The following is a 27,296-nucleotide window of genomic DNA, read 5'->3' on the forward strand; positions in this document are numbered from 1 at the left end:
ACACACATGTCGGTGACAGTGACGTGAAAATGAGAGATGCGTGTAGAAGACCGGCGTTCTGAAGGGAGTCTGGCACTACACAAGTAGAGCTTAATGACCACTAACTTTTCCCCCTACAATGATGTCTATGTTAATTTTCCATTGCTTGTATATTTTATATGTGAATGTGTCTTCATGAGTATGTGGATGAAGGTGTGTGATATGCAATTGGAGGCCAGAGGTTAACTCCTGAGGCACCTTTTACCTTGGAATGTATGTTTGTATGCGTGTGCATATGTAGTATGTATGTATGCATGTGCATATGTAGTATGTATGTATGCACATGCATATGTTGTATGTAATTATGTATGCATGTATGTATGTGCATATGTAGTATGCATGTATGCGTGTGCATATGTAGTATGTATGTATGCACGTGCATATGTAGTATGCATGTATGCACATGCATATGTTGTATGTAATTATGTATGCATGTATGTATGTGCATATGTAGTATGCATGTATGCGTGTGCATATGTAGTATGTATGTATGCACGTGCATATGTAGTATGCATGTATGCACATGCATATGTTGTATGTAATTATGTATGCATGTATGTATGTGCATATGTAGTATGTATGTATGCACATGCATATGTAGTATGCATGTATGCACATGCATATGTTGTATGTAATTATGTATGTATGTATGTATGTATGTGCATATGTAGTATGTATGTATGCACATGCATATGTAGTATGCATGTATGCAATGCATATGTTGTATGTAATTATGTATGCATGTATGTATGTGCATATGTAGTATGTATGTATGCACATGCATATGTAGTATGCATGTATGCACATGCATATGTTGTATGTAATTATGTATGTATGTATGTATGTATGTGCATATGTAGTATGTATGTATGCACATGCATATGTAGTATGCATGTATGCAATGCATATGTTGTATGTAATTATGTATGCATGTATGTATGTGCATATGTAGTATGCATGTATGCACGTGCATATGTAGTATGCATGTATACACATGCATATGTTGTATGTATGTATGTATGTATGCATGTATGTATGTATGTATGTGTTTTACATACATATAGATTCCTTCTTTCCTCTTCTCCTAGACCCTCTCCTCACCTCCATCCACTTTTTCTCTCTTTCTCTTTAGAAAAAAGGCAGGCCTCCTACAAATATCTAGCAGCCATGGGATTTCAAGTTGCAGTAAGAGTAGGCACCTCCTCTCCTATTAAGGCAGGGCAAGGCAAGCCAGTAGCAGGAAAGGGTCCCCAAAACAGGCAACAGAGTCACAGCCCCTGCTCTCACTGTTAGGAGTCCCACAAGAAGACCAAGCCACTCAACTGTTACATATGTGCAGAGGGCCTAGGTCAGTCCCTAGATAGGCTCCTTGATTGGTGGTTCTGTCTTTGTGAGCCCCTGGGAACACAGGTTAGTTGATTCTGAGGGATTTCTTTCTTTCTCTCTTTTTTTGGTTTTTTGAGACAGGGTTTCTCTGTGTAGCCCTGGCTGTACCGGGAACTCACTCTGTAGACCAGGCTAGCCTCGAACTCAGAAATCCGCCTGCCTCTGCCTCCCAAGTGCTGGGATTAAAGGCATGCAGCACCACTGCCCAGCCTGAGGGATTTCTTGTGTCTTGTTCTTTAAGATAAAGTCTCTCACTGGCCTGGAGCTCCTGAGAGTAGGCTGACTGGACAGTAAGCCCTAGAGATCTTCCTGTTGCTACATCCCTAGTTATGGGGTTCAAAAGCATGAAGTATGCTTGGCTTTTTCATGTAGGTTCTGGGGCTCAAGCTCAGGTCCCCATTCTTTTATGACTGTTTCTTCAGCCTACATACATTTATGAATATTCCAACAAGGATAGAGGAGGGGTTCATGATGCCCTTGACAGACAGGCGATGGCTGCTGGGGGAGGCAGAGTCAGTTTTCTTCAGAGGTTGTGGCCCATGGTAGATGCCCATGCTCCAGTAGGTGGGGTTACACCGGTGAGCATAGGGGAACAATAATTGGACTCAGTGGGTTACAGCAAAAGTGGGGAGGACAGTGGAGAAGATGAAGAAAGAGAAGAAAGAAGACAATGATGATGAAGACATGAAGTTGGGAGGGTGATGTGGGTGGCACATGAGAAATTAGAGGGGAACTGGGGTTGCATATAATCTAAATACATTATATAAACATATGAAATTATCAAAGAAAAAGCTTTTATAATCAGGACAAAAAGATCTAATACTATATAAGGAGCCTTATTAACTTAAATGCAAAGCTAAAATCAAAACAAAATAAAACATCCTATTCAATTTTTGTTAAAAAGAAAAACCCATTCCTCATCCCTCTGGTTCCTGCCAGGAAGAATTCTCCCTGCATGTTCTTACTTCTTGCCCAGTTCCTGACTCTCCATGGAGCCAGTCCATCACTAAGATGCAACCTCTGGGTCCCCATGATGGCCCACCGGGTACAGCTTCAAGCTATGTTTTCCTTCTTTCTCTAGACTGGTGTTAACTTAATGTATGCTTTGTCACTGGCTGGGTGGTTTGAGGTGTTTTGGCCTGGGAGTAGGAAAGTGTCAGGTCCATTAGCAACTGCCTCAAGATAGCTCCAGTCATCACCCCAAGAACTTACCTGGACTTCCTATTTATATCATCTCTCAAATGGTTCACAGGTACAGAGATGCAGAAGGGTGACTTCAGCCACCTCAGTGGACCCTACACCCTGAGCAATCTGGAAGAAGAATGTTTCTTCCATCTTAGGTAGAAGAAAAGGAAAGGAGCCCCAGATAGGCAACAGAAGGAATTGTGTCCTAAACCACACATTCTTGGGAAGTTTGTGTATTAATAAACAGAGGTGTTGCTGGTGAGGACCCCAGCTCATTTTTGGAAGACATTGGTAGGAAGAGAAGTGACATACAGATTACAAAGGAGTCCAGCCCCAGAGCACGGGGAAGTCTGTGTCATTGTTGCCATTACTAGCTTGCAACACGTTACTTCACTTCTGGGGACCTCATTTCTGTCCTTTTAGGCAAACAGACTACATTGGATAATACCAAAACTTCCAGATCTTCATTCCCTGGGGTGCTGGGAGATCCAAGAAGAACCCCCCCACACACACACACAATGCTTGCAAATCAGCCTAAAGGACAGATGAACTAAACAGACAAGCATTTTACATCAAGGTTTTGACTCTGGATAGAAAACTTAAGAACTGGGATGGATGCATTTCTGGCTTACTATGAATAAAGTTTTAATTTTTATATAAAAAAATCCTGTAAAGTTTTAGTGGAGATCTAGAGCTTTTTGTTCCTTTTATAAAAATCCTCTGAGCACAGCAGAAAGATGGGCAGGAAGCAAGGAGAGGAGTGAGTATTTCTGTATCTCCAATGCCAAGTACTATATTGGACACTTTATTTATGATGGGAATAATAAGAGTCCTTCAAATAGCAATGCAGAAATTTACTATGTGCCAGCTCTGTCTCCATGTTTTTTCTGTCTTCTTCTCACTCCCCCCTCTTTTCTCTCTCTGCTCTTCTCCTCTTTCTTTTTATTTCCCTCCCTTCTGCTTTCCTGTCTCTATTATCCTCCCCTCCCCTCCCTTCTCTATCATCTTCTCTCTTCTATCTATCTATCTATCTATCTATCTATCTATCTATCTATCTATCTATCTATCTATCTATCTATCTACCTATCTACCTATCTTCTATCTATCTGTATCCATCCATCTATCCATCCATCCATCCATCCATCCATCCATCCATCCATCCAATGAAGACAGTATCCAAGTGTCACGTGACAATTTTGGAATTGCTATCTAAACTGTATCCTCCTTGGGGATACATATGTGATAGCCTTTACCTCACACTCATGACAATGAAAACAGATTTTAATTTGCTGATGATCATTAAAAGTCATAAATAAAATAAAATAAAATGATGAGTCCAAGCTATATTCAAGATAATAATTATCATTGTAAAGACATGTAAGAGGAACCTGATGCAAGAATTTGTCAATTATTTTTCTCCTCAGAGACAGAGCTGCTGTCGAGCTTGTTCTGGGTTCTCATTTCAGCTTCCCAGAAATTCTTTTTGACTAAAAGGGGCCTCTTTTCAAGTGGTTAATGAGCAGAATGGTGATTTGTATGAAAATTGCACCAGCAATCGGCTCGGTCCTCATTAGAGGGGCTTAGATCAGTGATCCATGGCATACACTTTTTTATTTTTTTGAAATTATTGTACTTTTGCTACCAAACTAGAAAATCCCCCTCCACTCAATAAGAGGGGAGACACACTATTCTCTCTTCGTTGCATGTGTATGTGTGTAGTATACATGTGTATATGAATACTCACATGTGCACACACATGTATGTGAGTGTACATACAAGTGTTCATGTTCAGAGACCTAAAATTGATGTCAGGTATTCTTCTTGATTTCTCTTACTTTATTTATTGAGGCAGGGTTTCTTCTTGAGCCCAGGGCCAATATGGCTAGTCTTCTGGTCAGCTTACCTCAGGACTTCAGATGCTTGTGTCTATCTACTGAGTGCCGAGATTATATGTAGGTGCCATATCTCCTTGCCCTGCCTAACTTTTATGTGAGTTCTGGAGATCTGCAGTTTGGTCTTCAAATATGTATGGCAAAAACTTTATCCATTGTGCCAGCGTTGCCACTCAAAGCCACTCTTCTGTAGCCCACAAGGTATTATTTAGTAACAAGATAAAAGAGCTCTGTAAGAGCTTGCTAACACCAGTAACCTTCTAAATCATCATCCCCAAAGTCACTGGCTTCTCTGTAGCCAGTGACACGAGCCAGCTGACTAAGAAACAAGTCACCCAAAGATGTCACAGATGGATTAAGGCTTTGAGAAGTGGAAATGGCTCTCCAGCACTTGCCAACTTTGGAAGAAGTATTTCCTTTAATTTGTCTGATTAAATGAAACGATGTTACAGAGAGTTCACGCAATTTTAAGCATAGAGCATGGAAAGGAATACATTCTTATGAAACACTGCCCACTAACAAGTTGTTGTCATTTGATTCGTAAGCATTTAAAAACTTAAAACTCTTACTTTCCTATAATTAATGAACTAACTAATTAATCATAGTCAGGGTCTCACCCAGGAGACCTCCAACCCATGACCCTCCTGTCTCAGATATCTGGGTGCTACAGGTACTACAGGTGTAGCTGAAAATCTTATTTAACGGAAACACAAAATGAACAAAGACATGAAAAATGATAGTAGCTTCACGGGAATAGCTTTATTCCCAGTGAGGAAAATCCATCTTGCACAGTGTGGGCATGCTTTATGTATGTCTGTTTCAAAGTGGCTGAGTATCAGGATAACCTGAAGACAGACTCACCAGGATCTCATCAGACTGGGGGACCTATATTTTAAGAATCCGAAAGTTGAAAAAACTATCAGTTTATATTTTATCTCCATCTGCAGTGAGAAGTCATTGGTCATCTGGACCAACATGTACTCAATAAAAAATTTACTAGGAGGTATGAGGTTCTTTTCTGTCGACCACCTTGGCTCACAGAAGTCCCTTTAACCAACTATCTATGCAAGTGCATTCTGGTCTTAGGATTTCATCAGCACTGTGACACATGGGACAGAATGGTTTGTTCACATTTCAGTATTAATAAGCAAATCACTCGGCTCTTTATTGTTGCTATTGATTTTGCTTTAATATCTTTTTTTAAAAAAAAAATAAAGTCTATGTTTCCAATTTATTAGTATCTTTTGATTTTAGCTGACTTACTTCTCTTACTCCAACTGTGTTCTCCTAAATCATCAACTGTGTAAGTAACAAGGACTTCTGTGGTAGTTTGAATAAGAAAGTCCCCTCCCCCCCCCATCCCTGCCCTAGGCTCACATGTTTGAATATTTGGTTCCCAGCTGGTGCTGTTTGGGGAGGTAGTGTCCTTTTAAGGATGTGAATGAAGCCTTGCTGAAGGAATTTTGTCACTATAGAGTAGACTTTAATCATGAGCATCGCCTATCCATTCTGTGCTTCCCATGTCTGGTTAACGAGATGATCTCCAAGCTTCCTGTTAGAACGTCTGCCTGTTGTGGTACCTACCGCACCATGCACCCTCCCTCCCTCTGGAATCCATAAGCCAAAACAAACTCTTTCTTCCAAAAGTCATGGTGTTCGTGGTGTATCACAGCAACAGAAGGTCACTAATACAACACTTTGTGACAAGAATGACAAAGGCACTGGCCTTGGTTAGTGTATTAATTCCTCACCACTGTAACAAAAGAGACAACAGGAGCAACTTAAAGAAGGAAAGGTTTATTTTGGCTCCCAGTCTGAAGGTATAACCCACTCTGATGGGGAACGCATGACAGAAGGCACATGAGGTGGTTGGTTACGCCGCATCCAGTCAAGAAGCAGGGACATATGAAACCTCAGCCTCACCCGCTTGCTATTATGTGGTCTAAGACTGAAACCCCTGGAAGGATGATGCCACCCACACTCACGCTGACTCTTCCTTTCTCAGTTAAACCTTTCCACAAACATTCTCACAGAGCCATACAGAGGCGTATGTACTAGGTGAGTCTAAATCCCAACAAGAAGACAATGAAGGCTAATCATCCTTGGTAGCTTGCTGCAGCAGCCATTTCTGCAGTTATTTATCAACACTGCCGGTGGCTGCACTTTGTTGTTTACCGGATCCTCTTCACACAAGCTCCTGTGATGCGAGCTGCTTTTCTACCCTGGCGCTTAATGACCTGGTCACTTCACAGATGCAAAACATATTGTTTGCCTTCCAGAGATGCCTCTGCCTTTGGCCCTAGCCCCGAACACCAATGCTTTTGTAGCTATTGAATTACTTCTGACACCTATATTGATGAGTTATCATGTTTCCGAACACTATTTCTAAATAATGACTCTGGCCCCAAGGTTTGCAGCTGAAAGAAGAGACCATTTTTCTACTGCCGACTATTTTGATGTCAAAGATGCAACTAGGACTTTGAGCACATATAGAACGAACTGAACGGCGGTCTCTGTCCTATACACTACGATAACATGAATCACACAGAATTACGGTATTGGTGCATAGGGCTTTCCGCTGCTAATAGGAAACCCAGTCGAGACCAGCTTCTAGGATTTCAAAATCATTTACTGGCTAGAGTTGTAGCAAGTCATCAGCAGGGGCTTCTTGAACAGGACACCCACATGTAGTAGGTATTTGTGGTTAACTATCATTTTAAATGTTACCAGTCAGGCTGGCCATATCTAAAGTATTCTACGACTCCATGGAGTTAGTGATTACTCTACCATAACAGATGTTTCCATTGTTCCTCAAAGTTCTACAAAGCAGACTTGGAAATCCCAATGATGTGTCTAAGGGATATGTGTGCTTTTCCATAGAGGGTTAAAAGATGTTATTACACTGACTGATCTACAATGCAGTGAGTAGTCTACTCTTGGAACATATTTTCATGGTGAAAAGCTAGGATCCCTGGGAAGGTGATGTGTTCTGCATGGTGGTAGAAGTTATGGGCAATATAAGACTATATAGGTGATACAGCCTTTGGAGGCATTCCTGAAGCCTTATAGTGAAGCTCAGTTCTCCCTGGGTGTGCTGGAGTGGTGTATGTGAAGAACCGGAAATCTACAGCACACCAAAGGAGAGTGAAGATCAGGACAAGGGTCACGTGCGGTGGAGACCATGGCTCATAGCTGTTAGCTTTTATTTTAGGAGAGTGAGGACCGAATAGCTCAAACTGGACAGTCCCTTGATCCTCTAAAAACTCCACGAAAGAACAAGCAGGGGTTAGAATAGAGTTTAATGGTTCATCACTCTATTGCGCTATCAAGGACATGAGGAGGCCACTGAGCTGCCTCAGTGGAGAAGGCTGGGGGCAGGCACTGTGTGTTTCTGCCACCACAGCCACTCTGGCTGCCAGGTAGTCCCCGCCATGAACCAAAACGAGTGGTTTCTTAAGTGGCTTTTGCCAAGTATTTCATCACAGCAATGAAAAAAGTAATCATATATACATATATATATATCATATATACATATATATATGTGTGTGTGTTATACATATATAGGATATATAAATACATAGAATATATGTGGTATATAGATATGATAATATATATGTGGTTTATCTGTCTGACAGTCTACTTAGGCAGCTGGATATCTCAGTCAGTGAAGTCAATCATTGTGATAATATATGTTTTGCACTCACTTCTCTTGGTTTTCAGCTCCATGAATGGTCCCTGCACCTGCCCACCTGGTTACCTATGCCCCTTTACTCTTCCTCCTTCACACTCCCCCAAGTCCACATGGTTCAAGGGTCCTTCTGATCTCATCTCATAACTTTCCAGCCTGATGTCTCTCTCATGCCTATGACTTTTGCTCCTTCCACCCACTATCGTGTCCTCTGAATCCCCATCACTATGGTTGACTGGACTCCCTGACTCACGGCTTGGACTATCTCCTAGTCATCCTCTTGGGCAGGATGAACGATGAGGCCATGAATCTGTCTGGGAGGCTCTCCTAAAGCTGCCCAAATGCCCTTAGGGAAACAGGCATGGAAAGAACACAGTGCTCCAGACGATATGACCTGCCTGACTCGTTACTGGGCAGGCAGTAAGACATTAATTCTTTCTTTAAAATTGATTTTATTTATCTTACATCCCAACCACAGTCTCCCTCCTTCCTCTCCTCCCAGTCCCTCTCCCTCCATCTTCCCCTTCCCATCCATCAGCTCCATCTCTGTTTCTCTTCAGAAAAGAGCTGGCTTGATGGATATCAGCCAGCCCATGGCCTATCAAGTTGCAATAAGACTAGGCACCTTATCTTCTATAAAAGCTACACAAAGCAATTCAGAATTCGGAAAGGGTCCTAAAGACGGGCGACAGAGTCAAAGACAGCCCCTGCTCCCACTGTTGGGAGTCCCATGAGAAGATCAAACAACACAACTGTAACAGATGTGCAGGGGGCTTCAGTCAGTCCTTCAGTCTCTGTGAGCCTCTGTGGGCCCAGGTTAGTTGATTTTGGGGGTTTCCTTGTGGTGTCCTTGACCCCTCTGGCACCTACAGTCCTTTCTCCCCTTCTTCCACAGGATTCCCCAAGTTCTGTCTAATGTTTGGCAATGGGTCTCTGCATCTATTTTCATCGGTTGCTGGGTGAAGCCTCTCTGATGACAATTGGGCTAGACACCAATTTGTCCTTCTGACTGGTCTGGCCTCAAGGACATTAATTCTTATTTCATTTTCTCAACATGGTACCTCTAGCTGTGCTGGGCTTTCATCTTAAGCCACCATCTCCCCTTCCCATCTTCTCTAAGAGGATTTCTCCCCATCCTCCAGCATTCCCAAGCACTCCTTGGCAGGTGCCTGACAAGAAAGAGTCCCTGCTCTGCAGAGCAACACTTTCATGTGTGGTGCTGTGTGAAAGTTAATTACTTTTCTCACTGTACCTGCCAAGCCCTCTACTGTGTCTCCTGCTACAGCTGTAAGTTGAGTTAGTCATGGAGCCTGTCCTATTTTACTAATACTTCTGCATCCTAGTATAATGCCTGCAACATGACAATATGATCAGCCCATCCATGACCAACAGAGTGCAGTCATTGGTGATTCATACTAAGGAATAACACTAACTTGCTCACTCTTCTGGCTCGGGCAGTGTTTTTGTTTTTGTTTTTTTTTTTCTGAGAATATGATGTTGCTTAAGAGGAGATTTACTTAGTGTGTGTGCACTCGTGCATGCATGCGCACATGCAGGTGCATGCAGAGGCCAGAAAAGGGCATCGTTATTCTTCACAGAAGGTGAAGTCAGGATAAACCTGTGGTAATTCTCTTTAAGGGTCCTGTGAGCACATGGGTGCTAAGAATCAAACTCAGGTCCTCTAGAAGAGCGATGTGGAGTCTTAACCATTCCCGCTGCCCCTCCAGCCCCAGCTTAAGGGACTTTCTAATTACAAGATCTCTTCGTCCTCTTTATCATTTAAACAGCTTCTCTTGCATGCCAATGCAACATCCTGTGCCATTTTTAATATGTGGATTTTGTTTACAAGACCCCAATGAACAAGCATAAGCAGATTTATTGTAAGAAGTCCTGAGCGGCTGCACTTGGTTTTAGGTTGTAATTCCTAAAAGCAAATACTCTATCTTCATTTTTGCACACTTACTACCGATCTCAGTTTCCTGTAGATGGCATTTGTAAGCACGACATCAGAGTAGCTTAAATAGGACAAACCTCAGGGCCTGGTAAAGGTTGTGAAAAACATTTCCCATATGCTGAGGACTTTAAAAGTCCGTGCACCTGGGGTACCAGATAAATAAGAGGATTTCAGAAGGCCACAGCCAATGTTTGTCTCCTGTAACACAGAGAACTTTTATTAGTTCCCATTTTGAAAAGATGATGACCTTTTAATTTAAATATCAGGCTGGAGGCAGGAGGTAGTGGTGAAAAGTATCCATTTTGAGAGTGTTCTCTCTCTCTCTCTCCCCCCCCTCTTGCATGCAACAACACCTTCCAAAGCCCTGCTTCTCAACCTGTGGGTCACAACCCCTTTTGGGGTCACATATCAGATATCCTGCATATCAGATATTTACATTTTGATTCATAACAGTAGAAAAATACAGTTATGAAGTAGCAACAAAAATAATTTTATGATTGGTGGTCACCACAACATGAGGAACTGTATTAAAGGGTCAGCATTAGGAAGATTGAGAACCACTGTTCCAAAGATTTTTCTCACCTGAATAAGGACCAAAAAATCCCCAACCAACCAACCAAACAAAAGAGAACAACAGGAAAAGAAAATCCAAACTCACAAGCTGATATATTTTATTATTATTTGGTGTAAAATGTTAGCTTAAATTCTAGCACATTTTGGAAGGCCTTAATGCTCATAGGCACCCTGTCAGTTCTACTCTTTCCTGGAAGTAGACACATCCCCTTGACCTCCTTTTCCCTCCACGTGCCTGGGCCTCTGTGCCCAGGGATGACAGAAGCTTCTGGCTGAGCTGTGGTAGCCTCGATTATGTCATTGTAGCCCAGTACAAGAAAGGGAAAGGCCTGTCTGTCAACTCAGGCTGGATGCCACATCATTCAGGAGCAGAGGGCCAGACTCTCAGCATCCCTTCCTCTGCCCTCCCTTTCCTTCTCTTTTCCTCATCTCATTCCCTTTCCTTCTTCCTCTCTCCTTCCTTTTCACAAGGAACACATTCACGGGAATTAAAAATTTTCATTCTACATGATGCAAGTCACAGTGGTAATGGGAAATCCAGTGGCCAAGTCACAGCATCACGCTACTGGTGCGTGGCTTGCATTCTGCAAGTCCCATGCTGTCCTAACTGTTTACATTATTTGAATGGCATCTAACTGCAATGTTTTTGAGGTCCTCTGCTTGCCAATACACAAAGCTTCCTAGAGTTTCTCTAAGTTCCAAGCGAGTGGCAGGTGTTCTTAGTGAAGCCATTACGAGAGTCTGTGCTCACTGGGTGTAAGGTGGGTGGGTTAGTCAGCTTTCCACTGCCACAAAATACTGAGAAAATCCATTTTAAGGAGGAAAGGTATGTTTGGTTCTCAGTTTTCAGAGGTTCCCTTCCACTGGTACGGCTCTGGGCTTGTGGCAAGGAAACATATTTTGGTGGGGGAAGCATGTCAAATTACAAAGCTGATAACCTCAGGCTGGCTAGGAAGCAGACACAGACAGAAGTGGCTGGAATTACAAAATGCCCATAAAAGAGGCAGATATGGCGGGCCTATAATCTCATCAGTAGGGAGGCTAAGGCAGGAGGACTGGGAATTCTGGGTAAGCTGAACCTCAGACAGAGATTATGGCTCAAAGTAAATAAACCTCATAGACCGTTTAACGGCACTCCTTCAATGACCCTGCTTCCCCTCACTCTGCCCCATCTCCATGGTTCTACCATCTCTCAATAGCACTGGCATCTGGATTCAAGCCAACACATGGACTTGTGAAGAATGTTCAAGACCACAACCATATCAGCTATCAGCTTCAGCTGCCTTGTCTCTGTTTTGGACCAACAACTGGAGCCAGGGCTAAGCTAACTAAACACCTTGCCTAGCATGAGAAACAGAGTCACTGTTTTACTAATGGACAAACAGCCCCCCCTTCTCCCTCTCTCCCTCTCCCCCCCTTTGTGTGTATGTGTGTGTTTATGTGTATGCATGTTTATATGAGTGTGGATGCATGTGTGTGTGTGTGTATATATGTGTGTGCATGCAGGTCTATATGTGAGTGTGGATACACATGTATATGTGTACACATAGAGGGCACAGGACAACCTTGAGTGCCGTTTTCATGCAATGTTTACCTTGTTTTGAGACAAGGTCTCTCACTGGCCTAGAATTCACCAAGGAGGCTGGACTGGCCAAACGTGGAGTCCTAGGGAGCTGTCTGTCTCTGACTTCCCAGTGCTGGGACCATAAGTGTATACTCTCTTACCTTCCATTTTCATATGGGGTTTGGATATCAAACTCAGGTCCTCATACTTACAAGGCAAGCACTTTACTGACTGGACCATCTTCACAGTCTACCCCTATGGCACTGGTAATACCCGAAAGTAAGGAACTGGTGTCCATATACAGAAAATACAAGGCACAAGTTTACCTACTTAAATCACTGGCAATAACAGTTCCTGGACCAGAGAGAAGGACTAGATAAGGAGGGCTGGTGTTCTCTGGGTTCCTGGTCGAACTGATGCGTATGACTGTGCAGATGGGGCCCCGTGCCCATTTTTATTGCTCTTTCAAGCAGCATCTGCTAACCATCAATTATGTGCCAGACACTGTTGGGGGCACGTGGGCTACATTTCTGGTGAAAAAAAAGATGCTCTATCCATTGTCTAGAGGACTCACTGTCAACGAGGAGTGGCAGACGAGGCAGTGTTAACCAGATGAACGAGCAATTTACAGAACCTGCCAAAAGGTGGTGAGTGAAAAAGAAATAAGACTGTTGAGTAAGGAAAGGGGGCCGTGAACTTGGGAAAATGGTGGGGTTGATCCTGGCGTGAGTTTTATTGGGAAGATGATGCTGAGCCAAATCTTAAATGAGGAGCTAACATGGGTATCCAAGGGAAGAAGTTCCTTGAGGAGGGGTTGGCCAGTGGAACTTCAAAGGCTGGCAAGGGACCTATGGAAGGTGTTTAGGAAGACAAATGTTAGAGGTCAGAGGGCAGATTAGGTATGCTTCCAGGCTGCATAGGAAGTTAGAATTTCCCTGAGTGGAGCAAGGAACCACCATGAACAACGAGCAGTAAGTATTGTGTCTGATTTCTAAAGATCATTGAGGCGAGCACAGAACAGAGGACAAGTTCAACGGAGATGCACAGAGTCGATTTAATGAATGAAAGACTTGTGAATTAGATCCCAAGGTACTTTAGCAGGAGTGTCAGGCGTTAGAATGGGGTACCCATGCCCCCTTTCAGCCATCTGCTGGCACCATCTAGGCCTCTTGTACAAATGCCACAGGTTCTCCAGGATCCAAAACCATGGCCCCCCTTTATCTTCTTGGCCTAAGGCTTGGCTTCCTTCTGGTTGCTTACTGTTCAGCATCACTGTGGACCCAGAGAAGGTGATGTTTTGCCTTATCCATTGTCACTGCAGCCCCACTCCTCGGATAAGTACCTACACCTAAACTCTCATCAGCTGAATGAATGAATGAATGAATGAGTGAGTGAGTGTATCTAGGAGAACTATTCTATCAAACTTTAGTTTGTTTAAATTCAATTCTCATTTAAAATAATAAGCTAAGAAAATAGGGGATAAACAAAAAGAAGTCTAACTATAAATTATTTACCACTATATGTTAGCCTAGCATGCTTACTATTTATTTTAGTTAGCTTTTATGTTAACATTCAAAGTTATGGGACTCATTATGTTGTCCCCTTCTTGCTGGTCTTCTTTCTTCCAAATATTCCCTGATTTGCTTCTATGTCACATGGGTTCCATAACCCCCCTTAACCCTGGGTCCTGGGAAAAAGTGGACAGAACTAGAAATCACGTTGACAAAATAGGTCAGATCTAAAAGGACAAACACTGCAAATTGTCTTTCATATGTGGAACATAGATTCAAATATAAGCATATCCATACATATGCAAACGCGTGCACACATCATGAAACAAATTGACTGATTTGAGAGTGTTGCTGGGACATGTTGATAGTCACAGTGCATTCTTCATAAAATGATTACAGCCAACAAAACAAAACAAAACAGAAAATTTGGAAAATGGAAAACAAAGACCTTACAATTTATAACCCCAGTGCTGTGTGAATTACAGAATCCACCAGTTCTCTTTGATGTAGTTTTTCATGTTTGTTTCATAGATGGCTTTGTGTTAGCTAGAATACTTAGATTTTTAAACTCTGAGCTGAAGTTTGCTTGGAAGATGAATTATGTGATTCATTGGAAAACCAATAAAAAGTATTAGCCATCGAATAACTGAGCCTCATTTCCAACACATTTCATAAAGCCAGATACATTTGAGAGTTCTACTTAAAAGAAATGTGTGTGTGTGTGTGTGTGTGTGTGTGTGTGTGTGTGTTTGTGTGTGTGTGTGTGTGAAGAGGAGAATGGGGAAATTCATCCCTGGCCTTAAGAGCTTGCATTCCGTTTCTTCTTTGGCTAGGCTGGGCATCCGACAAGCCCTGGTGATTCTCCTGGCCCTCCTCTTCTCCCAGGGTTAGGGTTACAGGAGAGCATGCATGGCCGTATTTAATACTTTACATGCATACTGGGGATCTGAACTCAGGTCCCCATGCTTGCACAGCCAGAGCTCCACCTCCACAGTCCTTGAGACATCTACCCTTCCTGATTCTTGGGCTTATTGGCAGTATTGGTGTTCTACCGCTGTTTCCTCCGAATTGAAATTCTCCCTGTTCAAGCAGGTAGGGCATTCATGAGACTCAGAGAGTAAACACACTTCATGGGTCTGGGAAAGACAAAACCTACAAGATTCACAGGCGCTCCTCCTTAAGGTTATGGAAGCAGTAAATACCTCATGACTATGGAAAGAGTAACAAAACTTCTGGGTGAGGAGACTCCTCAGGACAGCTGCCTGGAGGTGGTCTCTAAACTGTCCAGCTGCCTAAAACGTGTTTAGACAGCTCCAGGGGTGCAGATTTTGTGAGTCAGTGTCTGTGCCCATCATCCAGCCTGGGCTTTTCAGTGATGCAACTGCCTTTGAGCCATCCCTGTAACTAGCCCATCGTGCATGCCTCTGTAAAGAACTCCATAAGAAAACTTCATTGGTTCACAAGTTAGACTTGTAATTGTCACTGTGGTGTGATGTGAGCTTCCAATCTGGGTAAGGTGATGCATGTGTTGTGTCTCACTAGTAAAACTGTGGCAATAATTAGCTCTGTGAGGGTAGAAAGGGATTGAAACAATGTAACAATGTAAGATATGGTAATGGGGTGGTGGTAATGAGAACATGCTAACTTTCTTTTTGAGGATTTGCATATTTACAAAGGTTCTAAATCATATTATCTCTGCAGTCAATACCCGAACAGTATTATCCACACTTAGAGATTAAAAGAATAGAAAAATGCAGAAGTTCAGGAACTTAACTAAAGTCATGAAGGTAGCTTGGATTCCAGGTATGCAACAGTACACCTAGCTGGGACTATACATGAATCCAGATAATGTAATTTAGGGTTTACGCTCCTACTTTTTGTATTGAATGATGCAATACAAAAGTCATAAATTAATAAGATAAATGCTTTTATCAGAATAGGTCATAGCAAACACAAACCCACAGACTACTATGTATTCAGTGGAATTATTATTATTATTATTATTATATTAAGATAAGGTTTTATATAGCTCAAGCTGGACTTTCTCTATGTTATATGACAAAGCTGCCCTTGAACTCCTAACTTTCCTGCTTCTATCTCTCAAATGTTGAGATAATGTACATCCATCACCATGCCCAGCTGCAGTTTTTGCATGTGCACATTCATGTGCACACGTTTCTAGATATGTCTGCATATAGCCAGCCTCTCTGTCTCTGTCTCTCTGTCTGTCTCTCTTTGCCTGCCTGTCATTCTTTCTGTCAGTCTGTCTCTGTCTTTCTCTACCGTCACAGAGGCAATAACCATTTTGGAGAGTTTGTTTTCTATCTGACATTATTAGAAGGCTGGAGGCTCTGGCAGCAGCCTTCTGAAGCTCCTGCTGTCCTGGAGTTTACAGCCAGTGAAAAAATTTGATCAGCAAGCAGAATGAGAAGACAGCGCTAACTGCAAAGAAAAAGCTCAAACAGAGGTCTTGTGCCCAGTGACAAGGAGTTAGATTGATCCTTTCCACTAAGCCAGTTACTTACTGAGTATGTGTCAGAAGTCGCCCTGTACCATCCCATGGAGACACAGCTATGACCCTGGCATCCCTCACTCTTGACTCCTGACAACTGATGTGGCTCTGGCAGACCCCATGCCCACAGCCTTCTGCTTCTTTCCGTACAAAGCACTATTTCTGCTCCAACCATCTGCAGCTCCTTTGAGGAAATCTGAACATCACAAAGGCAGCGCTCCCCGTAATCCAGGTCTCTACAGCAGGAAGTGCTCTTTGCTTTAGTATATGTCTGAGGTGTTTGCAGATAGAGATGGGAAGGTTGCAGGAGAGAAAGGAAGAGAGGAGACAGGAAGAACTGATTAACTGCATCGGAGCCATCTTGGGCTGTGGGCACGGTGGTTAAGCCCTCACTGCGGATTATCTAATATTGCACCTGCAGTCAGGCATCTGCTGCCTCTCCCGGGGAGTGGATACGGAGAGGAGCTTGTGGTGAATTGTGCTGATGAAGGTTAATACCTGGCAGCATTTGGGGACTGTATAAAAAGTGTCACTTTGGAGAAAACTGACAAAATGAAGGACATATATCCCTGGAGAGAAGATGTGATCTGCTGTTCAGCCTCCTTCAGGTAGAAGTGGATAATGTATCTCTCTTTAGGAACTCAGGGCCCCAGGAAGCTCAGGTACTTGGCCTAGTTTAAAAGAGTAAAGTGTCACATCCCTCCTGTGTCTCTTGTCACCAGGGCAGGGGCTATGGTGTGTGTGTGTGACATTTTCTACTTGCATTTCATAGTGGCAATTTGTGCTATGATTAAACATTTCAAACACACTGCCGAGAAGGCCCATAATGGTAATGGATAAGGTAACAAGCCACAGAGAGTGTGCTGGATAGTTATATGTCAACTTGACACTAGCCAACATCTTCTGAGAGGAGGGAACTTCAATTAAGAAAATGCCTCCATAAGATCAGGCTGCAGGCAAGCATGTAGGGCATTTTCTTAATTAGTGATTGATGGGGGAGGTCCCAGTTCATTGTGGGTGGGTTCATCCTTACACTGGTGGTGGTCCTGGGTTCTACAAGAGTGCAGGCTGAACAAGCAATGGGGAGCAAGCCAGTAGGTAGCACCCCGGCATCAGCTCCTGTCTTTGACTTCCTGCCCTGAGATGATGAACAGATGATGATATGGAAGTATAAGTCAAATAAACCATTTCCTCCCCAAGCTGCTTCGGTCATGGCATTAGATCATAGCAACAGTGACCCACACTAAGACAAGGAGTAAGGTGTCGTCCATAACAAAGCAGAAGCAGCTGAGTCAGAGAAGTTAGTGTGGTGAGCCAGGACTCAGAAACACACACTGCCTTTACCTACTGGAACCCACAGGGCTTGGAGGAGACCCACAGAAATCACGACAGCCGACTGCAGCGCCCTGTTCATAGAAGCACTTTGGGGTGAATCTGTGAAGTCAAATATTTCATGATCTGGCTTCTTCAATAACACCAACTGGCATAGTCCACAGATGTGACACAGATTCCCACTGAAGAGCTGAGCAGGAGCAGCACCTGGCTGTCTCACATACAACCGTGAGAGGAACATTGTCTTCTGAGTGAGAGGACGAAAAGGGGGAGGAGAAAGAAAAGCAGAAGAAAGGGAAGATGAAAGAGTGGGGGGAAGAGCTCTATGCATACAGGCTCAACATCAAATATCAGAGCTATTAGGGAACAGGAGCAAAGACCTGTTACTGTGCAATCACTCATCTCCTTTGTCTGGTTATTATCTTTCCATTTTATATTTCTTCATGTTGTGGAAAGAGACTTCAAGGTTCCAAGAGAGAGAAGAAAAATTATCTGCTAAGAAAATCCTGCTGGGTTGTGGCTTTTAAATATTAGTCTTGGGAACCCCCAGAGCTCACACAAACATTTGTTCCTGTGCTAGGGCCTACCTACATCTGTGGTGTGTGTGTGTGTGTGTGTGTGTGTGTGTGTGTGTTTGATTTGGGTAGCACCATATTCTTTTTATCCCGTGTTGATGTCTTTACTGTCCTCTGCTATGTTCTCTCTTCCCTGCAGAATCAGCAGGTTTTACATGTAAAATCTTGATAAAGTGATACATAAAGCAAAATACAAAACCAAAAATGAATAGGTACACCTTGCTGGGTCCCGGGCCTGTGGACAGCAGATAACCTCTTACCTTTATCGTAAATCTCCTTCAAGACCCCTCGCTTGATCAGCTCCTCTCTGCTCTGTCTCATCGATATCTTCCTTTCCAGAGCTGCAAGCAAGAGCCAGAGAGGCAAGTGTGAGTGGTGAGAGCATCACCTTTCGCCTCACCCGCAAAGGATCCTCATGTTAACAAATATTGCACTGTACTGAAAGAGCCCATGAGTTACGCTTTGCTAATGGTAAGCTAATGACATACTAGTTAACATTTTAACACTCTGAAAAGATATGTAACCAGGTTGTTTTCAAATTTATAAACTACTCTTTGAGTTACCTCTCAGGCAGGTATATTTATTGAATCTGACTTCTGACTTTGACTTAGGTTGGACGCCTCAGCGTGAAGAACTGAAGCATTTTGTCAGCCACATGGCGACTGAATAAAGGGACCACGACTCTGAGCCAGCTGGTTAGCTTCTGCTCGGGCTCTAGGTCAGAGGTGTGGTCCTGAATGGGGCTGCTCCTGGTATTTCAGTGTGTGGCTGGCATTTCAGTGATCTGCCTCAGAGTAGATGTTTCACTGAGGGCCTCCTTGCTTTTCCAATGTAAAAAAAAAGTGTCAGTTGTGGTGCACATTTGGATATTTATCTCTTGAAAAGCACTCTGTATTGGTATGGTCCCCAGGATCTCCCGGGGATGATCTGAGGGGTGGTGGGTAACTTCCAGGGAACATCTCTGGTTCATCCCTCCATGTAGCTACACGTGGGCGAGGTGATGCTAGGAAAGAGCTTTTCTCAAGCCAGGTGCTCCTCCAGCTGAGCCAGATGTGTGGCAGGCGGAGCCAGAGGGGGAGAGGGAGTGGGTGTAATGAGGATCAGTGAAGGGAAAATAGACACAAAGGCCCATGGGAGGGATGTATGGAGCCTGTGAAGGGAAGGAAGTCCTTTTGGCACCTGTGCCTCGCTTTGGTTTCTGGTAAACACAGGGGAGGGAGAAGTTATTTCAGCGGCTTGTGTTAGCCTGAGCACTTTGACATCCGTCAGGAGCATAGCTACTTATGGGGGTGGGGACGTGCAAGTGACAGAATAGAGGAACTCTGTCATGCAAAGCCATGTACAGATTAGTTAGGCAGCTACACATATACACTTCAGCAGCACTTAGAGCTAGTGGGCAAGAAGGGAAGCCTTGATGGGAGCCTATGATCTCTGGACATCAGTCAAATCTCTTTGCCCCTCTACACACACACAGCAGTCAATCTGATTTCACAAGTCTTCAGTAGGACCTGAGCACCTGAATTTTGATACAAAGCTTGCTGGGTTCTTGCCGGGTCTAGGTAGGCTCACACTCTCTGATAATGTATTTTGGTAGAGCTGTTCTTTACTCTGGTTTTAATCCCCAACATCATCATTATTATTATTTTTTAAAAACCTTAGTGTAGCTTCTACATGATATATATATATATTCTATATATATAGTCTAAATGATAAAATACTCTTCCTCTGCCCACCTCTAATTTCCAAGTGACGCTGATACCCCAGAAAGAGTTGGCTTATTTAGTCTGTGGCTTTGTTCATTTGCTGGTTCAGAACTCTGTGCTCACAAGGACAATGCCCACAGCTTTTGAGAAGGGTAGAAAGTTTATGTCTTTAACTTGACCCTTACTCTGGTTCCAGAGTCACTCCTGTTCTACAGATGAGCTACATGGGGAGGTGAACCAGGGATGTTCCCTGGTGCCAGAGGCTTAAGGCTCAACTGCTCTCAGAGACACACAGCACAAGTGTAAGAGTAGAGATTCCAGGGTTTCTGTCTTCTCCCTAGGACATCACACTGTTGTGAGGATAATTATATGGTATATGGAAACGGTAAGATTTTAACAAGGGAAGTCAAGTTTCACTCTAGAATCTTGTGTGCTACTAAGAAGAGGGAATAGAGGAAAGGGAGGGAGGGAGAGGGAGGGAGAGGCAGGGAGAGGGAGGGAATGCTTGAATAGCCTCAGGCCTTAGTCTTTGCCCTCCACCTTGTTTGAGGAATGATCTCCTGTTGTTTGCCTCAGTGTGCTACAGACTAGCTGGCTCCCAAGCCTCCATGGGTTGATTCTCCTGTCCCTATACAAGTGCTAGCATTACAGGTGGATACTACTGTGTGTACATACAGCTTTATGCAGGTTCTGGGGATCCTGGTGAAAGCCCTTACATTCATGTGTCCAGTATATACCTCCTAAGCCATCCCCCAACTCCCTGAGGGCATGTGTACTTGGGGTTGAACAGTACAGGAAGTGACGTCACTACTTTATTCTCAGATGACTTCCTTCTGAGGTGCCATTGCCCTAGGATCTCTTTTCACCGGCTACCCACGAAGCTTCTCCTCTTGCCTCCCTGTCAACTGTCCTCTCAAAGTGAGAGGTCAGCTTGAGCAGGGCCAAAGTCAAGCACACCATGGCTCCTACATGCAGTGATGTGAGCCGTCTGGCACAGAAGAGCCCCTCCAGCCCTGAGACCTGGCCTATTACTGAACAACAAAATGGGGCTATGGGATCAGTGAAGACAAAGGGAAAACATGGCTTCTCCTTCATCAACCATGGCTGCTAGCTCAGCCCTCTTTACTGGGTAATCTTGGCTTTGGGTGGAGAAAAAAAAAAAAAAAAGGAGAGAAATGAAGAAAACGTAAAGACAAGGAGCCACTCCTCACTGGGCAGGAACCTTGTAAAATACGCTATGTTCTCCTAAAGCACAGGGGATGAGGCCAGAGGACAAACTGTCTACCTGGGATGGCTTTGTCTCTGGGAGGTAGGAAGCGGGACTGAGTAGAGCAGAACCAGTAAAACGAAAGAAAATAGAAATCCATATTGTCAGCTGGGTGGCAACAACCTGCAAGCAGGTATTATTTCTATATGGAGGAAAAATAAAATAAGGACTTACGTTAAGACAAGGGAACTTATTTTAAAATGTAGGAGTCCATCTTAATACCGCACAGGGCAGTGTAAGTCTGAGGGACCACACAGGGAATGCTTTGGTGTAAATGTTCTAAAATTAGATAATGGGGGAGCGGGGAAGGGGGAGGGGCAGGAGAGACAGCTCAGAGGTTAAAAGCACTTCCAGAGGCCCAAGTTTGGCTCCCAGCACTCACGGTGGGTGACATATGAGCGCCCATCACTTCAGCTCCAAGGGATTTGAGGATCTGATGCCACCATCTGGCCTCCTCCGGACTCCCATACAGGTGGTAGGCACACACACACACACACACACACACACACACACACACACACACACACGAGTAAAAAGACATTATAAAAAAACCCACCATGTACCACGCACGTTGTTCTGCATGTCTTTTTATTTTTACTTTAAAGCTATCAGTTCCCCTCAGGGTCTATCTACCTAGATCACTTTCTTTGGTAATTTTCGTTTTTTTTTTTTTTTTTTATAAACCTGGTTTTTTGAACCTTTGTGTTTAGGTTCCCAGGAGAACATCCTGAAGGTCTTTTCTCACTGTGAACCTTGAGGTAGTTTCTCAGGGGGCTGTTCACTCTGTTCTCAGAACTGATGGCAGCCATGTTTCAAATCTTTTGGGGATGGCTTTTTTGTTAAAAGCAGCAAGTGTTAGGTTTGGCCCAGGGGCTACTTAAGCCCTGCACACTGGCAGTAATCCTTCTCTCCCTCTCTCCTGGATGGCATTCTATCTGTGAATCTGAAGTCCTCAGGCCCCCAAGAAAAGTTTACCAAGCATACTTTGCTATCAGGGATGATGGGCAGGAATCTGTGTGATTGACACCAGAAGCTTTGTCCCCTGCTGCCTGGCCTGAGGCCTTTTGGGGGAGGGGCAGTATTGATGGTGGAATAACTTCTTTGGTCCTGCTCAGAGTATCAGAGTGGAGACCTGTTTAGATTTTTTTTTTCCTCCTTTAGGACAGTCTATATCTGTTGAAGTCCCTGCTCAACTGTCTTTAAATTACATTCTGAAGGGAATAGACATTTAAGGGGAGACGCAACTGAGAAGTGTAGCAGTCATGCACACTCTTCCACTGCCGTTCCCCAAAATAGTCAACTTGTAATTAAAATCTGTAGCTTTGATCCTTTTAAATCTTCCAGCTCCAGGGAAAGAAAAATTTAAGCAAGAAATCCGTGAGTGACAGAACAGAAGTTTCAGTACCTTGAGCACACGGCAGCTTCCTGTCCAGCCTCAGGGATGATGGGCAAAGGTAATATGATCAAAATAGCCACAGCTTAGAACCACCCCCCTCAACAAAACAACCAATCAGGCATTGAGATGAAGCACACCTGTAATCCCAGCACTCAGGAAGCAGAGGCAGGAGTCTGAGGTCACCCTAGGCTACATAGTGATACTTAGTCTCAAAAGCTTGGAATGTAGCTCAGTGGTATGTTAATCAATGCAAAGCCCTGGGTTTAATCTTCAGCATGACAAATAAGACAGAAAAATAAAAATAAAAATGAAGGGAGAAAAAGAAATGTGAGCATGTGGGTATATGGTTGATTTTTAGGTAGCATGGTATGATAAACACATTCAATAGTCATTCAAGTCCAAAGGCAATCTGTACAAACACCACATGACCTATGCCTCACTAAATCAGATGTCCAAGGGTGGGAGATACAAAGAGCTAAAGATTTCTGCCAAGAGCCCAAGTATTGCTAGGTAGAGCAAGTTTCAATTACTTGATTATCCAAGGAAGGCCTTACTGACTCATTCATTTAGCGTGCACAAAGACACCTTTACTTGTGGACTTGGGTTAAGTGATCTCCAGAATGAACATGCCTAGTGTGGGACATGCTTCTGTTATAGGTGGATCATGAAACAACACAGGTTCATGTGTTGACAGCTGGCTTCTCAAACTATTGATCACCCTAAGGGCATGTGATGGCACATGTAGGGGGGTGGAACTTAATTGAAGAACTTGGGTGTCTGGGGATGTACCTTTGAAGGTGACATTAGGATGTCAACATCCCCTCTTTGTGTTTGCTTTCTAACCACTGTGATAAAACCAGCTTTGGGCTATGATACATTGCCTGTGACAAAAGGATGCTCTGCCATAGCCCTGATTGGGCCGAGGAATCTTGGACTGAGAAAGTCTGAATCTGGGAGCAAAAGCAAACCTTGCGTGACTTTCAGTTGATTTTCTCATGTGTTTTGTTGCAGTGACAAGAAGCTAAATGTATATTAAAAATACCATATAGGAAATGAGGGGTAAGTGTTCTTGTCATATAATAAGGTACAGGTTGTGGTTGAGGCTTACTCAGTATGGTCTTACAGCCCTTGCCATGGTTTTATAATAGCAACCTTAGCAGAATTCCCTGTACATGGGCTCAGAGATCTATCAATTCTTTGAGGTAGTTTGACTAAGAATGTTCCTCACAGACTCATATATTTGAATTCTTAGTTAGCAGGGAGTGGAACTGTCTGAAAGGATTAGGAGGATTAGAAGGTGTGTTCTTGTTGGAGGAAGTATGACACTGGGGGTTGGCTTTGGGGTTTCAAAAGCCCACAGTAGGCCCAGGCTCTCTTTTAACCTGCTGTTGGGAGCCGACTTTTAGCAGAAAGCGGCTATCAGCTTTGCAGCCATCTTGAGCCATATACCTGACGTGAGACTTGTTTTTCAACAGCCTACAACAGCTGAAGCACAATCTGATATCCCACATATTTTGTTTTGCTGTTTACTGCCCCCAGCTGCAAGGTGCACGTGGTAGCCACGCCTGCAAGGCATGCAGTTCACATGCTATCCACGCCATACATGCCTATAAGGCACACGTGGTATCCACGCCTGTAAGGCTTACGTCATATCAACACCTGCAAGGCATGTGGCAAAAGCGTATAAATACCCCAGATTTCCCTTCAATAAAGGAGACTTCAGACCCTCTGTCTTGTCTCCATTCTTCGAGTCTCTTCCTCTTTATTCTCTCTCTCTCTCTCTCTCTCTCTCTCTCTCTCTCTCTCTCTCTCTCTCTCTAGACCCTGACCTGAAGACCTGAGCGGCAGCTTGGGCCGGGAAACAGTGGCCACCAAGCGTGAAGTGGAGAGGGCTGCAACAGCCTGCTGCCTGCAGACCAGGATGTAAAGCTCTCAGCTACTTCTCCAGTGTGGATACCTCGATACTCCCTGCCCTGATGATAATGACGAACCCTCTGAAACTGTAAGTGAGCCTCCAAATAAATGCTTTCTCTCTGTTGTTTCTTCATAACAGTAGAACAGTGACTAAGACTCTCTTCCTGAGTCTTTCTAAAGAGTCACATGGTGTCATGACAGCTCTATGACTCAGCCAGCTGCAGGGATTTCCCATCAGGCTTGAATGGTCCTCACCTACTGAGAACTGTCTAGATTCTTGCCCTAAATACCAGACAAACTAGCCTTAGTCTTGAGCAAGGATTCCTTAAACCAGAGGCTGCAGACACACCCAGGCAGAACAACCTCTTCTCTCTCTTCCTTTGTGAAGAAGCATCCACATACTGTGGATGTTCCTCAATGCATTGGTGGGATTGATTGTCTAGGGTTCAATATTTCTTTCTTTGAAGTCTGAACTAGACCCATGCCAGGATGACCCATCTCTGGTGGGAACTCCCCTGCAGCCGTTATTAGGTGGAAAGGTGCCAGAGGTTTATGAACAAAACTCATTGCCAAGGTGGTGACTCAACCACTGTACTTGCCTTATTCCCTCCTCCTCCTCCTCCTCCTCCTCTTCCTCCTCCTCTTCCTCCTCCTCCTTCCTCCTATTCCTATTCCTATTCCTATTCCTATTCCTATTCCTATTCCTATTCCTATTCCTATTCCTATTCCTATTCCTATTCCTATTCCAATTCCAATTCCAATTCCTATTCTTATTATGTGGTTGACATCATAGCTTGTTGGGTCAAATCTTCATGGCCCACAAGGCCAGAGACTGTTTTTTCTTCTTCTGTTGTTTCTGGTGAGATTCAACTCATCTTATCCACAGTCTAAAGTCTAACTTGCAGACCAGTGTCACCCACAGACACTCAACAAATGAATGGAAGCTCAGACATCAGTTATTCAACAGATGCAAGTGCAGATAAAAAGGAATCCAAGAAAGATGGCGCCCGTACTGAACATGTACAGACCTTTCTCTCTCCATTTTCATATTCTTTGACAGTTTCATTCATGTACGTAATAAATTTCAGTCATATTTGCCTCCCATTCCTCTCTCTTCCATTCCCTTGGTCATTGAAACTCTTCTTTCCAGCAAGTCCCCATCACTTCTTTTGGAGACAGATCACCTTTTCTGGCCTGCTCACCATTCACTAAACAATACCCTATAACTACTGTTACGCATAGCATTTTCATTGCAGTTGGTATTGTGTGTCATCTAGCAGTAGGGCCAGGGGCACAGCAAGAAACATGTCCTGTGAATGTATTCCATTGGATGTAAGAGACTTGATTTTGGCATCTTTGGGTCCTGGAACCATTCCCCAAAGGTACTAAGAGATGACTGTGACCACACAGGAGTGGGGCAAGGTGTTCCTTCACTTCTGAGCTGGAATGTCCTCTCAATGAAAGTGACTAAGCATGTATCTGCATGTATGCCTGTGGCTGTGATGGAAGCCTAATTTGCTGCAGTGAGTGGTCTAGGCTGGATGCTCACCCATGCGTTCAGCACTGAGGCTTTCCCCAATACACAGAAGTGTACAGTTCTTTAGCCTCAATTAACCCTATACCACAGAGCATTTGTCCATTAACAATTCTGGTTTGGCCATAACTGATGTTAGATGATGTCACTAACAAGTCTGTTATTCTCTTTGCTCCAAGAAAAAGGCCTCTCAGCCAGGTTCTGTGCATGCATATGAGGAAAGGGCGTGGACATTGATGTGTTTTATAAAACCAAGGGTATGTTTTGTGGAGCAGGATATGATGCAGTGGGAGGGGTTCCTCAACGGGCCTATGCTGAGGCATCCACCCCTCTTCTCTTTCCCACCCCTTCCCTAGGTACCAGCCATACCATGGGTGTAGTATAGAATAGAGTTTATTTGAGGGCATGGGAAGAGGAGTTGAGAAGGGAGTAGAGGCAGAGAAAGAGAGGGGACAGAGAGAGAGGAAGGAGAGGAGAGGAGAGGAGAGAGGGGAGGGGAGGTGAGGAGAGGAGAGGAGAGGAGAGAAGAGAGGAGAGGAGAGGAGAGGAGAGGCTGGCCAGGAACACATGGAGAGAGGGAGGGGAGGGGGAAGGAAAGAGAGGGAGAAAGGGGTTAGGGAGAGAAAAAGGGCAAAGGGGCAGAGAGTCAGAGAGAGATGGAGAGGTCAACTAATCCCTTTTATAGCAAGCCAGTCCTACCTGGCTGTTGCTAGGTAACTGCTGGGCGGAGCATAGAAAGAATGCTAACAGACATAGCTAAGTTGTAAGCTATGTGGTTGAGAATATGTTTATCCATAGATTTAAAGTATATCCGCGAGTAGACTGAACCAGCTGGAAAAGCATTTGGGAGCTAACTAGGCAAATACAGTTCTAGGAGGATACTGGAGCTCACTGGGGGTTGGTTATTCTTAGCTTTGCTACATATGAAAATGGCCCTTATAGACATGAGACAAATTCCTTACTTTTTTAGAGACGCATAATGAGAGGTGTGTCATTTACATTTAAATGCTGCAGAAGGGGACTGGGGAGATGCCCTAGTGGGCAAGAGTGCTGGCTGAGCGGGTATGAGGCCCTGGGCACAAATTGCCAGCACCCATGTCAAAAACCGTGAGCACCTGTGACCTCAGAGCTGTGGTGAATGGAGACAGGAGGGGTGCTGAGGCTTGCTGGAAGCCAGCCTAATCAGGTCAGTGAGGCACTCAGTCACAGGAAATAAGGCGGAGAGTGCCAAAGTAGAGCTCTCCATGTCTCCTCTGGCCTCCACGTGCACG

General features: G+C 44.0%; 1 protein-coding gene across 9 annotated transcripts in view; it reads right to left on the bottom strand.

The window, feature by feature from the left end:
- Phactr1 (phosphatase and actin regulator 1) overlaps positions 1-27,296 on the bottom strand; it is a 460,522-nt gene that overhangs the window by 89,622 nt on the left and 343,604 nt on the right. For all 9 annotated transcript variants that reach the window (XM_034509804.2, XM_076939122.1, XM_076939124.1 and 6 more), the window contains one exon: positions 18,472-18,552. In XM_034509804.2, the coding sequence (XP_034365695.1) occupies positions 18,472-18,552 (81 nt within the window). The remainder of the gene's footprint in view (positions 1-18,471; positions 18,553-27,296) is intronic.

Source organism: Arvicanthis niloticus, chromosome 8 (assembly GCF_011762505.2).
Source record: "Arvicanthis niloticus isolate mArvNil1 chromosome 8, mArvNil1.pat.X, whole genome shotgun sequence".
NCBI classification, from domain to species: Eukaryota; Metazoa; Chordata; class Mammalia; order Rodentia; family Muridae; genus Arvicanthis; species Arvicanthis niloticus.